Source organism: Heterodontus francisci, chromosome 18, assembly GCF_036365525.1.
Source record: "Heterodontus francisci isolate sHetFra1 chromosome 18, sHetFra1.hap1, whole genome shotgun sequence".
Classification (NCBI taxonomy): domain Eukaryota; kingdom Metazoa; phylum Chordata; class Chondrichthyes; order Heterodontiformes; family Heterodontidae; genus Heterodontus; species Heterodontus francisci.
Window position 1 is genome coordinate 2,601,798 of NC_090388.1, and position 13,027 is coordinate 2,614,824.

Here is a 13,027-nt window from a genome sequence, read left to right on the forward strand (position 1 = left end):
ATGCACTGTCTGAGAGTGAGGTGGTGGCAGGTTCAGTGAGTGTTTAGGATCTGGAATGCACTGTCTGAGAGTGTGGTGGAGACAGGTTCAGTGAGTGTTTAGGATCTGGAATGCACTGTCTGAGAGTGTGGCGGAGGCAGGTTCAGTGAGTGTTTAGGATCTGGAATGCACTGTCTGAGAGTGTGGTGGAGGCAGGTTCAGTGAGTGTTTAGGATCTGGAATGCACTGTCTGAGAGTGTGGTGGAGGCAGGTTCAGTGAGTGTTTAGGATCTGGAATGCACTGTCTGAGAGTGAGGTGGTGGCAGGTTCAGTGAGTGTTTAGGATCTGGAATGCACTGTCTGAGAGTGTGGTGGAGGCAGGTTCAGTGAGTGTTTAGGATCTGGAATGCACTGTCTGAGAGTGTGGTGGAGGCAGGTTCAGTGAGTGTTTAGGATCTGGAATGCACTGTCTGAGAGTGTGGTGGAGGCAGGTTCAGTGTGTGTTTAGGATCTGGAATGCACTGTCTGAGTGTGTGGTGGAGACAGGTTCAGTGAGTGTTTAGGATCTGGAATGCACTGTCTGAGAGTGTGGTGGAGGCAGGTTCAGTGAGTGTTTAGGATCTGGAATGCACTGTCTGAGAGTGAGGTGGAGGCAGGTTCAATCATGACCTTCAAAAGGGAATTGGATAATTATCTGAAGTAAAGAATTTGCAGGGCTACAGGGAAAAGGCAGGAGAGTGGGACTGGGTGAGTTGCTCTTGCAGAGAGTTGGCACGGACACAACAGGCCAAATGGCCTCCTTCTTTGCAGCAACGATTCTATGTTTTTATGATTCTATGAATTACTTAAATCCACCTCATAAAAGGGATGCATCTTAAAAAAAGAGTTACTGCTGAGTAGTCTGTTCAGTTTCATTCTCAAAGTGCATGGCCGGGAATTTCCTGGGAGTTGTTCCCACCTTACTGCTGTAATGTCACCAGAATTGTGGCGTAAAACTCATTTACGAAGGTCATACGTCTGGCAAAATTACGACTGCGGTGTAAGAACAGCTTTTTGGCTCCACCTGAACCCCAGCGTTCGAGTCCTCAGATGATATAACATTTCAGTGACCGTGTTCTCTCAATGAATAATAATGGTTACCCCAAGAATTTATCCTGGTCCATTTATATCGAACCAAATCCACTCATAACCCATAGGATAGAAGCGAGAAAACATGGCAACAGGTTTTCTGGGATGTTCAGTCTCAAAAACTGAGACATTCTATGTTTGGCACGATTGGCTTGAACCTATTTCTCTGGAGAAGGTCTATTAGGAACATAGGAGCAGGATTAGGCCACTTAGCCCCTTGAACCTGCAGTAGCTGGGCCTCATTAGCATGCTGGCTTTCCCATCAAAAGGGCTGCAAAGTTGGCAGGAAGTGGCTGCTCTGGCTGTTCAAATTGGAGGGCAGGAGGCGGTGAACCAGGGAAATGGACCTTCTGCTTGTCCAACATCAATTTGTGGAAGAGCTTGAACTTTCTCAAACTGAGCATTGAGAAGACCAATGGTACAGTTGCTGTGATAATTGTGTGTTAGCACCAGAGCTTTGCTGAGCTGCACTGTGCTTTGCTAAATGACATTTGACTTATTTGGAACTGATTATGTGAAAATTTGGCTGACACCATGTCTGCTGAAACCTTTAACATCCTAAGCCTTGTGTGAGACAGCACAAATGTAACTGCTTTTTATTTTTTGCTCAGCTTTTATCCACATATGTTTCTTCTTAAGGTTGATAGTTGGACATTTTTATCTTTTTATTTTGTTTATTTTGTTCATGAAATGTGAGAGATCACCACAGTTCCGAAATCCTCCCTTGGTGTTATTCTCCCAGATTCTGCTCTTTCTGATCTCGGGAACAATCCCTACAAGCATTTTGTCCCCTCCCTGAGCGTGAGCTAAAAGTCAGAAGCTAAATTGGATTTGAGAGAAGTTAAAACTGCTGTTACTCAAATGATTTGGCAAATGAGGCTTTCTATTCAGGGTTCAGGGTTCTGTCAGTAGATCAAGTGACTGCTTAAGCTGACCACTTGCGGTCTCAGAGATTTACTTTAAGGATGAGCAATGTACAAATTTCCAAAGACTAGTTGGATTTACACAAGATTTTGAAGCACATGCAACTTTACACCATAAATTGATTTTGAGTTCAATTCCAACTCTTGATCAGTGTTAAAAAAGGGCAGTTTAATGACCCTGATCTTAGGATCTGTGTTGAGCACTGCCTTAGCTTGAGTCTAATTTTGTGGAAGCACCTCAGGCAGCCACAGAGGAGTGATACCAGCACATTACATGCCCTACTAGAGTCTTTCTCACTGCTTCCATCGGAAGGACCAATATTCACCAGTCATGCCATCTCTTCGAATGTCTGCTTGTGTTGATGAAACTGACCTGTTGCCCAATTGTGACCAATCTTGTAGCACCAAGATTAGAATCTTGAAAAGAGTAGTCACACAGCTCAATACTTTGGCCCTGACTTGACTGTTTTTAAACTCAAGAAACCGACAGCTTAAATTGGCACCAATTAAAGGGGCCAAGAACAGAGAGTCAACAGCCAGAGGTAGTCATTCAAGGTTAAAGCAGCAATTGAACAGTAACGCAGATAGATCTCATATCTCTGTGCAGTTGGAGTAGGGCAGCAGTGTAGAAACAGATCACATTTCTTATTGACATCGTCATACCCACCAGTCTGGCCAGATCTCTCGTTTCATATTTATGTTCAATGTCATGTGATTCTAACTTAATTATTTGTGCGTTGCTGTGCTTTTAGTTCTCTCAAGACCAATTCAATGTAACTTGTCATGTTGATAGAATACATTTGCGTGTAATCTTTACTGTTTCCTGTGTTTTTTTTCCTCTCTCCTCTTTCTTGTTATGCAGTCTGACAGCTAGATATGCAACTCAGCCCAAACATGCTGGAGGTGCAGCCAATCAGAAAAAGTCTACCAGGTCAGCTGGTAATTCTTATCCAATACCTGCTCAGTTTGTGTGGATGATCAATTTGTAATCAGTGTGTCAGGCATAGTCTGGGTACTTTCCACATTGAAACAAGTGGATAAAGCAAAGCTTCTGATCCTTATGCCTAATTACTGAGGCTTTTGAATATTTAATGCCTTTCCTATAGACACTGAAAACTTTCGGACCAAGAAATTGATCTTTTTTGGAGGTTGGACATATTCCTGGAGGTATCACATGACCTCCTTCCTCCAACTGCCCCACCCCCACACTCCTGCCATTGATCACCTGACACGTTCAACCTCATGCCACTCAGCCTGTCCGCAGCCAATCAGAAAGCGAATAGAATTTTCATCACCTGATTGGAGGATTCTTGACTGTCAATCAGTAGTTTTTTTTCCCAGTCTCACATTACTAGTGAACAAGAATGTTTTAAAAACACTTTGTTTTAATGCCCCTATGCTTTTTCTCCTGGGTGTTGCTCACAGTGTCTTGGAAATCAGTCTTTAATTCCTGGAGACTCCAGCGCAATCCTGGAGGGTTGGCAACCTCTTTATATAGCCAGCTAGCATATGTGATTCAATACAATTTCTGGAGCAGATTCTAAGGGTCATTAAGGTCCACGATTTGCATTCAAGGGGTATTTGCAGTGATGTTAAAGTGATTAGAAATGGTCAAAATGGACCGTCTCCTGACAGGGAAAACAAGTAAAGCAGATTCAACACTGCTTCATCATCAAAGTGATGTCACTGAGTCAGTATGTCTGTGTCATGCCATTTTAAAGCTGTGCTTAATCACATCCTGTTATGCATGTATAACCCAGTGTGACACATACACACACACATCCCCATTCAGTGTCTGTTATTGTGTGGAAAGGTCTGGTGAAAGACATTAAAGAAACAGGTTCCTGGATCTGTGTGGGTTACACTGTTCTGAGAACTGCAGGTTGCTCATAGTGTCAGGTCACTACAGAATTCCAGGGGCCCTCACTACACGGGGCCTCATTGAGGCTGCAAACGCAGGCTATAAATACCAAGAATTAAATGACAAATCAGGCCTCCAAGGGTGGCTAGTGCATCACAGAAAGAAGCTTAAAAATAATTGCAAGGTAACTGTTAAAATAACTGCTCGACCAGTGCTCGGAACTCCAACCACCCCATCCACCACTTGCTCAGATCAAAATCTAGTTTCTTTCTTTTCCCACCCCATAATTTTCAACATATTTCTCTTTGCAAATGAGATGAGATTCTTGCCTGGAGTTAACATTTTAGGAAACTTTGAGTTGACTCGATCTGTAAAAGGAAAACCCAACTGAAAGGTGCTTAGTCGTTGAGTATATTCAAGACAGAGATCGGTGTATTTTTGGTTGCTAAGGGATATGGGGATAGTGTGGGAAGGTGGAGTTGACATAGAAGATCAGCTATGATCGTATTGAATGGTGGAGCAGGCTCGAGGGGCCGAATGGCCTACTGCTGCTCCTATTTCTAATGTTCTTATCCCACTGTGATCCCATTGGACATCAAGAATGGTCAGGGTGAGTAAAGAACAAAAAGCAAATGTTTTGCTACTTTTGAACACTTAGCAAACTGCTCTCCAACTGTAAAGTGTGGCAGCGAATGTACCAATTGCATATCTGATAGTCTCACTCTGTTACAATCTTCAGCAGAAAAAAATAGCCAATCATTTGACTTGCAGCCTGAAATTTACAACTGCTCTCTGATTGGTCTCTGCAGTTTGCCAGAGAATGCAATGACTTACGTTTGCCTACTTAAAAAGTAGTCTTAAAGGCACAAGAGAGGTTAGCAGTTAAATGACATAACTGTGCTCCCGACCTGAGAGAGAGAGAGACAGATGGAGAGAGACAAAGAAATGGAGGGAGATATATAAAAAGATGGAAACACTCAAGTTCAGCTATTAGATTACAATAAACTGCTTAATGATGTGCTACGGTATTTGATATGGACACATCTCTTGTGACTCCTTACACTGTAATTCTCTCTGAACAAGAGGCTGAGCTTTGCATTGTGCCATGCCTTTAAGTATTCAGAAGGTGGCAGCATGTCCCTGTGGATGACAGGGCATCACAGCACTCCTATACTATTCCTGTTTTTCTGACAAATAGCCTGGAAATTCTGCCGAGATTCTCCCCGTGTAACTTCAGCAGGATGTCCGCCCACATACATCCGATCTCAGAAGTTTCCTGCCAATCCCTCACTGGGAGAACCTCGGAGGGATTTCATTGGAATGGATTTTGCGATCACCAGTGAAGCAATGGCGCTTGCCATTGACCTCGAAGAAAGCTGCCCACGACGATCTAACTATCTCTGTGGCACGGACTACCTCTTTCTCACGGTGTCTGATGCCAAGTCAATGGGATCTCCTGGCAGCAGTGATGTCAGCAAGCAGGATAAGCAGCCAATCACAGTGAAGTATTCTCAAAGACAGCAAACCAGGAAATTAAAAACACCTGATATCCTTCACCATTAATTTAAAATTTCAGATAATTAAATAAATGATTATGATTGTATTAAGGTAGAAGATAAAATATTACCATATGACTTTAAAAAAGTTATTTCATAAGTACGTGGAATTGTTATCATAATGGAGAAATTTATCACTTCATAAATATAAAATTAGATTTTCAGGGACAGTGAAGGTGGTTAGCAGTAATTATGAAGTAATTATGAACCCATCTGGTTCACTAATGTCCTTTAGCGAAGGAGATTTGCTGTCCTTACCTGGTCTGACCTACAGGTGACTCCAGACCCAAAGTAATGTAGTTGACTCTTAAATGCCCTCTGAAAAAAGTAACTCAGTTGTATCTAACTGCTATGAAGTCAATAAACCAGAATGAAACCGGGCGGACCACCCAGCATCGACCTAGGCACTGGAAACGACAACGGCAAACCCAGCCCTGTCGACCCTGCAAAATCCTCCTAACTAACATCTGGGGGCTTGTGCCAAAGTGGAAAATTGCCCAGGCATGTCCTGTACACAAAAAGCAGGACAAGTCCAACCGGACCAATTATCGCCCCATCAGTCTACTCTCAATCACCAGTAAGGTGATGGAAGGTGTCATCGACAGTGCTATCAAGCGGCACTTGCTCAGCAATAACTTAATAACTTGCTCAGTGACGCTCAGTTTGGGTTCCGGCAGGGCCAGTCAGCTCCTGACCTCAGAACAGCCTTGGTTCAAACATGGTTCAAAAAAGAGCTGAACTCAAGAGGTGAGGTGAGAATGACTGCCCTTGACATCAAGGTAGCATTTGACCAAGTATGGAATCAAGGAGCCCTAGCAAAACTGGAGTCAGTGGGAATCGGGGGAACATTCTCTGCTGGTTGGAGTCATACCTAGCACAAAGGAAGATGATTGTGGTTGTTGGAGGTCAATCATTTCAGCTCCAAGACATCACTGCAAGAGTTTCTCAAGGTAGTGTCCTAGGCCAAGCATCTTCAGCTGCTTCATGATTGACCTTCCTTCCATCATAAGTTCAGAAGTGGGGATGTTCGCTGATGATTGCACAATGTTCAGCACCATTCACGACTCCTCAGATACTGAAGCAGTCTGTGCAGAAATGCAGCAAGACCTGGAAATGCAGCAAGACCTGGACAATATCCAGACTTGGGCTGATAAGTGGCAAATAACATTTGCGCCTGAGAAGTGCCAGGCAATGACCATCTCCAACAAGAGAGAATCTAACCATCTCCCCTTGACATTCAGTGGCATTACGATGGCTGAATCCCGCACTATCTCCTGGGGGGGTTACCATTGACCGGAAACTGAACTGGAGTAGCCATATAAATACCATGGCTACAAGAGCAGGTCAGAGGCTAGGAATCTTGCAGCGAGTAACTACCACCTGACTCCCCAAAGCCTGTCCACCATCTAAAGGCACAAGTCAGGAGTGTAATGAAATACTCTCCACTTGCCTGGATGGGTGCAGCTCCAACAACACTCAAAAAGCTGAACACCATCCAGGACAAAGCAGCCCGCTTGATTGGCACCCCATCTACAAACATTCACTCCCTCCACCACCGACACACAGTAGCAGCAGTGTGTACCATCTACAAGATGCACTGCAGCAATGCACCAAAGCTCCTTAGACAGCACCTTCCAAACCCGCGACCTCTACCACCTAGAAGGACAAGGGCAGCAAATGCATAGGGACACCACCACCTGCAAGTTCCCCTCCAAGCCACACACCATTCTGACTTGGAACTATATCACTATTCCTTCCCTGTCACTGGGTCAAAATCCTGGAACTCCCTTCCTAACAGCACTGTGGGTGTACCTACCCCACATGGACTGCAGCGGTTCAAGAAGGCAGCTCACCACCACCTTCTCTAGGGCAATTAGGGATGGGCAATAAATGCTGGCCTAGCCAGTGACGCCCACATCCCATGAATAAATAAAAAAAAAAGTACATTGTTAAAACCCAGTTCCATTGTATTGAACAAGGTGTAACATTTTCCAGGGTTTTTACAATGAGACTAACAGCAAGACAGGAATTTTTGTCAATCCACTGATTGCTTAGGGATTATAGTCTAGGGGACCCTCAACAGCGCATTCTCTGGAGGAGCACAGAGTTGCTGATAGCAACTTCTGGATTCTGTGTTATTCTGCACACGTGCGGACTCCAGAACTTACTGTCAGTTTCAGTGGTGTAATGATGGTGCACGCTGACAGTTTCATCATCATTACCACTGCAAAATCCAGACCAAAGTTACACCTTAATTTGTGTACTTATGAGTCAAACCCAAATGCACAGCTCAATAACTTAAAACAGAGGAGCCTTATTGATTAACACTTTGGCACGGATTCCTTGTTCCGTTTCCCTGACTGTGAAGGACATCTTAATTTTGAAGAGTTATTTTTTAAATCCATGTGATGCGCTTTCTGCTCAGAGCTGTTCCAGCGTCCTCTTTATTGAGTCTTTAGCTTTGTGAGAAACAATGGTTCTGTGGTCTGGAGCTGATTAATAAATTCTCTTCGATTTGCACAACTATGTGATAGTATGAAATGATTCCCAGGACAAGTCTGGCAAGCCACAAAACTGTAGATTACATCAAAACACAGGCTCCAGAAGTACAGGGAAACATTCCAATTTCTCAAACTGTTGATGATAGGAACACAGCAGGGAGCACAGAAATGGAAAGGGGCCATTCAGCTCCTCGAGCCTGTTCTGCCATTCAATTAGATCATGGCTAATCTGTATCTTAACTCCATCTCCCTGCTTTGGTTCCATAACTCTAAATACACTTACCAACAAAGATCTATCAATCTCAGTTTTGAGATATTCATGCCTCCAACAACCGCAACCATCTTCCTTTGCGTTAGGTATGACTCCAACCAGCGGAGAGTTTCCCCCCGATTCTCATTGACTCCAGTTTTGCTAGGGCTCCTTAATGCCATACTCGGTCAGATGCTGACTTGATGTCAAGGGCAGTCATTCTCACCTCACCTCTTGAGTTCAGCTCTTTTATCCATGTTTGAGCCAAGGATGTAATGAGGTCAGGAGCTGAGCGGCCCTGGAAGAACCCAAACTAAGCGTCACTGAGCAGGTTATTGCTGAGCAAGTGCCGCTCGATAGCACTGTTGACGACCCGTTCCATCACTTTGATGATCGAGAGTAGACTGATAGGGCAGTAATTGGTCAGGTTGGATTTGTCCTGCTTTTTGTGTACAGGACATGTTTGGGCAATTTTCCACATTGCTGGGTAGATGCCAGTGTTGTAGCTGTACTGGAACAGCTTGGCTAAGGGCGCAGCTAGTTCTGGAGCACAAGTCTTCAGTACTAGGCAGAAAAGGAAAGCTCATGTCCGACACCGAGCACTCAATACTACAGAAAGCCGAGAGGAGTATAGAAAGTGGAGGGGTGAAATCAAAAAGAAAATTAGGAAAGCAAAGAGAGGGCATGAAAGAATATTGGCAAGCAAAATCAAGCTAACCCAAAGATGTTTTATCAATACATTAAGAGTAAGAGGATAACTAAGGAGAGAGTGGGGCCCATAATAGACCAAAAAGGTAACCTATGAGTAGGGGCGGAAGCTGTTGATATTGTTCTTAATGAATACTTTGCGTCTGTCTTCACAAAAGAGTTGGACAATGCAGATATTGTAGTTAAGGAAGAGGGTTGTGAAGTGTTGGATGTGATAAACATAGGGAGAGAGGAAGTATTAATTGGATTAGCATCCTTGAAAGTTGATAAGTCACCAGGGCCAGATGAAATGTATCCTAGGCTGTTAAAAGAAGCAACAGACGAAATAGCAAAAGGTCTGACAATCATTTTCCCGTCCTCACTGGATCCAGGTGTGGTGCCCGAGGATTGGAGAACTGCTAATGTTGTAACTCTGTTTAAAAAGGGAGCAATGGATAGACCGAATAATTACAGGCCAGTCAGTCTAACCTCTGTAGTGAGCAAATGATTGGAATCAATTCTGAGAGACAGGATAAACTGTCACTTAGAAAGGCATAGGTTAATCAAGGATAGTCAGCATGGATTTGTTAAGGGAAGATCTTGTCTGACCAATTTGATCGAATTTTTTGAAGAAGTAACAAGGAAGATAGATGAGGGTTGTGCAGTTGATGTGGTTTACATTGATTTTAGCAAGGTTTTTGACAAGGTTCCACATGGCAGACTGCTTAAAAAATAAAGTCCCATGGGATCCAGGGAAATGCTGCAAGGTGGATACTGTTATGACCGAGGTGGGAGTAATGCACTGTCAATTACTCCACAGGTCATAGCATATTATTAAACTTTTCCCACCTACCTGAAATTAGCCAAATTAAACACTTTATTAACCCCCAAAATAAAACAGACCAAACCAGGTGTCTTTAAACAACAACAAATTAACTATTTATTAATAAACTAAATCGTAAACAATATTGAGACAAATTTATGTCAAAAGACCTTATAACTCCGTATTTCTCCTAACCTTCATGCACACACACATACAGTCAAAAACCAATGGTTAACCGCTTACAATAAAATTAGAACTGTTTCTTAAGAATAAATAAATAGATAACTGTCTTTGTAGGATACGTTCCCAATTCGGTGAGGAGTCCCAGAGCCGAACAGTCAGATGCCACTTGAATTCTCCAGGCGAAATCAATGAACAGTTTTTAATGGTTAGGTGTTTAAAGCACTTCGGTTGTAGCAGGCGTCACACAGTTCTCTCAGCAAGGAGTATAGCAATAGGTCTAATTGGATTTTTAAATTGGCAGTCTATTAGTTGAAACTTTATTGAGAATTCCAGAACTCCTAGAAACACAAAAAGACAACAGAAAGTCATTCCTGAGGCAAAGACTTCTTAGAGTTTGGAAGTAAAAAGGAATTTGCTACCTCCAACGATACAAATGTTCTTTTCCAGGGTTCTTTTTCCCTCCTTAGGCAATACACAGCCTGATGGTCAATGTAGATTTTTCTGCTAAGAGTTAGAGATCCTTCCTTCAGTGAACACGCTTTGCTGGTCTCCAGATCAAACTCATTCTAGCCAGTCTTTACACACAATTAACTGATACACTACCGCAGGTGTCTTCTCACTCCAGCTGTTGGCTAGGAAACAGACTTACTGCTTACACACACTGTTCCCAGAGAGAGAGAACAACTCTCAGTCTTAAACGTGCACTGCCTTCCCCCACTTAGTTCTTAAACAGAGGAGAAACAAAAACTACACTTCCATGACAATACAAAATTGGCTCAGTGGCAGGAAACAAAGGGTAATTGTTGACAGCTGTTTTTGCGACTGGAGGGCTGTTTCCAGTGGTGTTCCGCAGGGCTCAGTACTGGGTCCTCTGCTGTTTGTGGTATATATTAATGACTTGGACATAAATGTGGGGGGCATGATCCAGAAGTTTGCAGATGACACAAAAATTGGCTGTGTGGTAGATAGCGAGGAGGATAGCTGTTGGCTGCAGGAAGATATTGATGGTCTGGTCAGATGGGCAGAAAAGTGGCAAATGGAATTCAACTTGGAAAAATGTGAGGTGATGCACTTGGGGAGATCAAACAAGGCAAAGGAATACACAATTAATGGGAAAATACTGAGACATGTAGAGGAAGTGAGGGACCTTGGAGTGAAAGTCCACAGATCCTTGAAGGTAGTAGGACAGGTCGATAAGGTGGTTAAGAAGGCATATGGAATCCTTTCCTTTATCAGCCAGGGTGTAGAATATAAGAGCAGGGAAGTTATGCTGGAACTGTATAACTCATTGGTTAGGCCACAACTTGAGTACTGTGCGCAGTTCTGGTCACATCATTACAGAAAGGATATAATTGCACTCGAGAGGGTACAGAGGAGATTTATGAGGATGTTGCTAGGACTGGAAAAATGCAGCTATGAGGAAAGATTGGATAGGCTGGAGTTGTTCTCCTTGGAACCGAGAAGGCTGAGGGGAGATCGGATTGAAATGTACAAAATTTTGAGGGGCCTGGATAGAGTGGAGGTGAAGGGTCTTTTCACCTTAGCAGAGGGGTCAGTGACTAGGGGGCATAGATTTAAAGTGATTGGTAGAAAAATTAGAGGGGAGATGAGGAAAAACCTTTTCACCCAGAGGGTGGTGGGGGTCTGGAACTCACTGCCTGAAAGGCTAATAAAGGAAAGGATTCCATATGCCTTCTTAACCACCTTATCGACCTGTCCTGCTACCTTCAGGGATCTGTGGACTTTCACTCCAAGGTCCCTCACTTCCTCTACACGTCTCAGTATTTTCCCATTAATTGTGTATTCCTTTGCCTTGTTTGTCCTCCCCAAATGTATCACTTCACACTTCTCCGGGTGAATTCCATTTGCCATTTTTCTGTCCATCTGCCCAGACCATCAATATCTTCCTCCAGCTATCCTCCTCGTTATCTACCACACCGCCAATCTTTGTGTCATCTGTAAACTTCTTGATCATGCTCCCTACATTTACATCCAAATCGTTAATATACCACAAAAAGCAGGGGACCCAGTACTGAGCCCTGCGGAACGCCACTGGAAACAGCCCTCCAGTCGCTAAAACACCCATCAACAATTACCTTTTGTTTCCTGCCACTGAGCCAATTTTGTATCCACCTTGCTATATTTCCCTGGATCCCATGGGATTTTACTTTTTTAACCAGTCTGCCATTTGGGACCTTGTCAAAACCCTAGCTAAAATCCATGCAGACCATGTCAACTGCAGTATCCTCATCTATCTTCCTTGTTACTTCTTCAAAAAATTCGATCAAGTTGGTCAAACAAGATCTTCCCTTAACAAATCCATCCAAACCAAATGCACCCGTACCCTAATCTGCACGGCTATGGAACAAATGCCGAAAGGTGGGATTTGAATGGGTGCATCGTTTTTCGGCAGCACAAACACGATAGGCCAAGTGGCCTTTTTCTGTGTTGGAAACTTTCTATGATTCTATTGCCAGAATGTTGTCAGGGCCCATGGCGTTTGCAGTATCCAGTGCCTTCAGCCGTTTCTTGATAACACATGGAGTGAATTGTATTGGCTGAAGACTGGCATCTGTGATGCTGGGGACCTCAGGTGGAGGCTGAGATGGATCATCCACTTGGCACTTCTGGCTGAAGTAGGATGCAAATGCTGCAACCTTATCTTTTGCATTGATGTGCTGGGCTCCCCCATCATTGAGGATGGGGATATTTGTGGAGCCACCTCCTCCAGTTAGTTGTTTCATTGTCCACCACCATTCACAAGTGGATGTGGCAGGACTGCAGAGCTTAGATCTGATCCGTTGATTGTGGGATTGCTTAGCTCTGTCTATCGCATGCTGCTTACGCAGTTTGGCATGCAAGTAGTCCTGTGTTTTAGATTCACCAGGCTGACGCCTCATTTTGAGGTCTGCCTGGTGCTGCTGCTGGCATGCCCTCCTGCTCTCTTCATTGAACCAGGGTTGTTGAAGTTGCCAGTCCCCATCGCTCCCCTATGGTTAATAAAAAAAACTAAGCAGCTTTGATTTTTTATTTCTTTTTTAATTCTTAATGCAAATATTTTCACAGGAAAGATCAGTGTTGAACATGAATTTTCTGGGTATTTTTAATACACGAGTAGTTAAGACCTGAGAGAGTC

General features: G+C 43.6%; 1 protein-coding gene across 3 annotated transcripts in view; it reads left to right on the top strand.

Moving 5' to 3' along the window:
• The window catches only part of nav3 (neuron navigator 3), a 361,431-nt gene that overhangs the window by 33,460 nt on the left and 314,944 nt on the right, over window positions 1-13,027 (top strand). For 2 of the 3 annotated variants that reach the window (XM_068050100.1, XM_068050098.1), the window contains one exon: window positions 2,893-2,961. The exons of the other annotated variant lie outside the window; for it this stretch is intronic. In XM_068050100.1, the coding sequence (XP_067906201.1) occupies window positions 2,893-2,961 (69 nt within the window). The remainder of the gene's footprint in view (window positions 1-2,892; window positions 2,962-13,027) is intronic. 3 annotated transcript variants of the gene reach the window in all.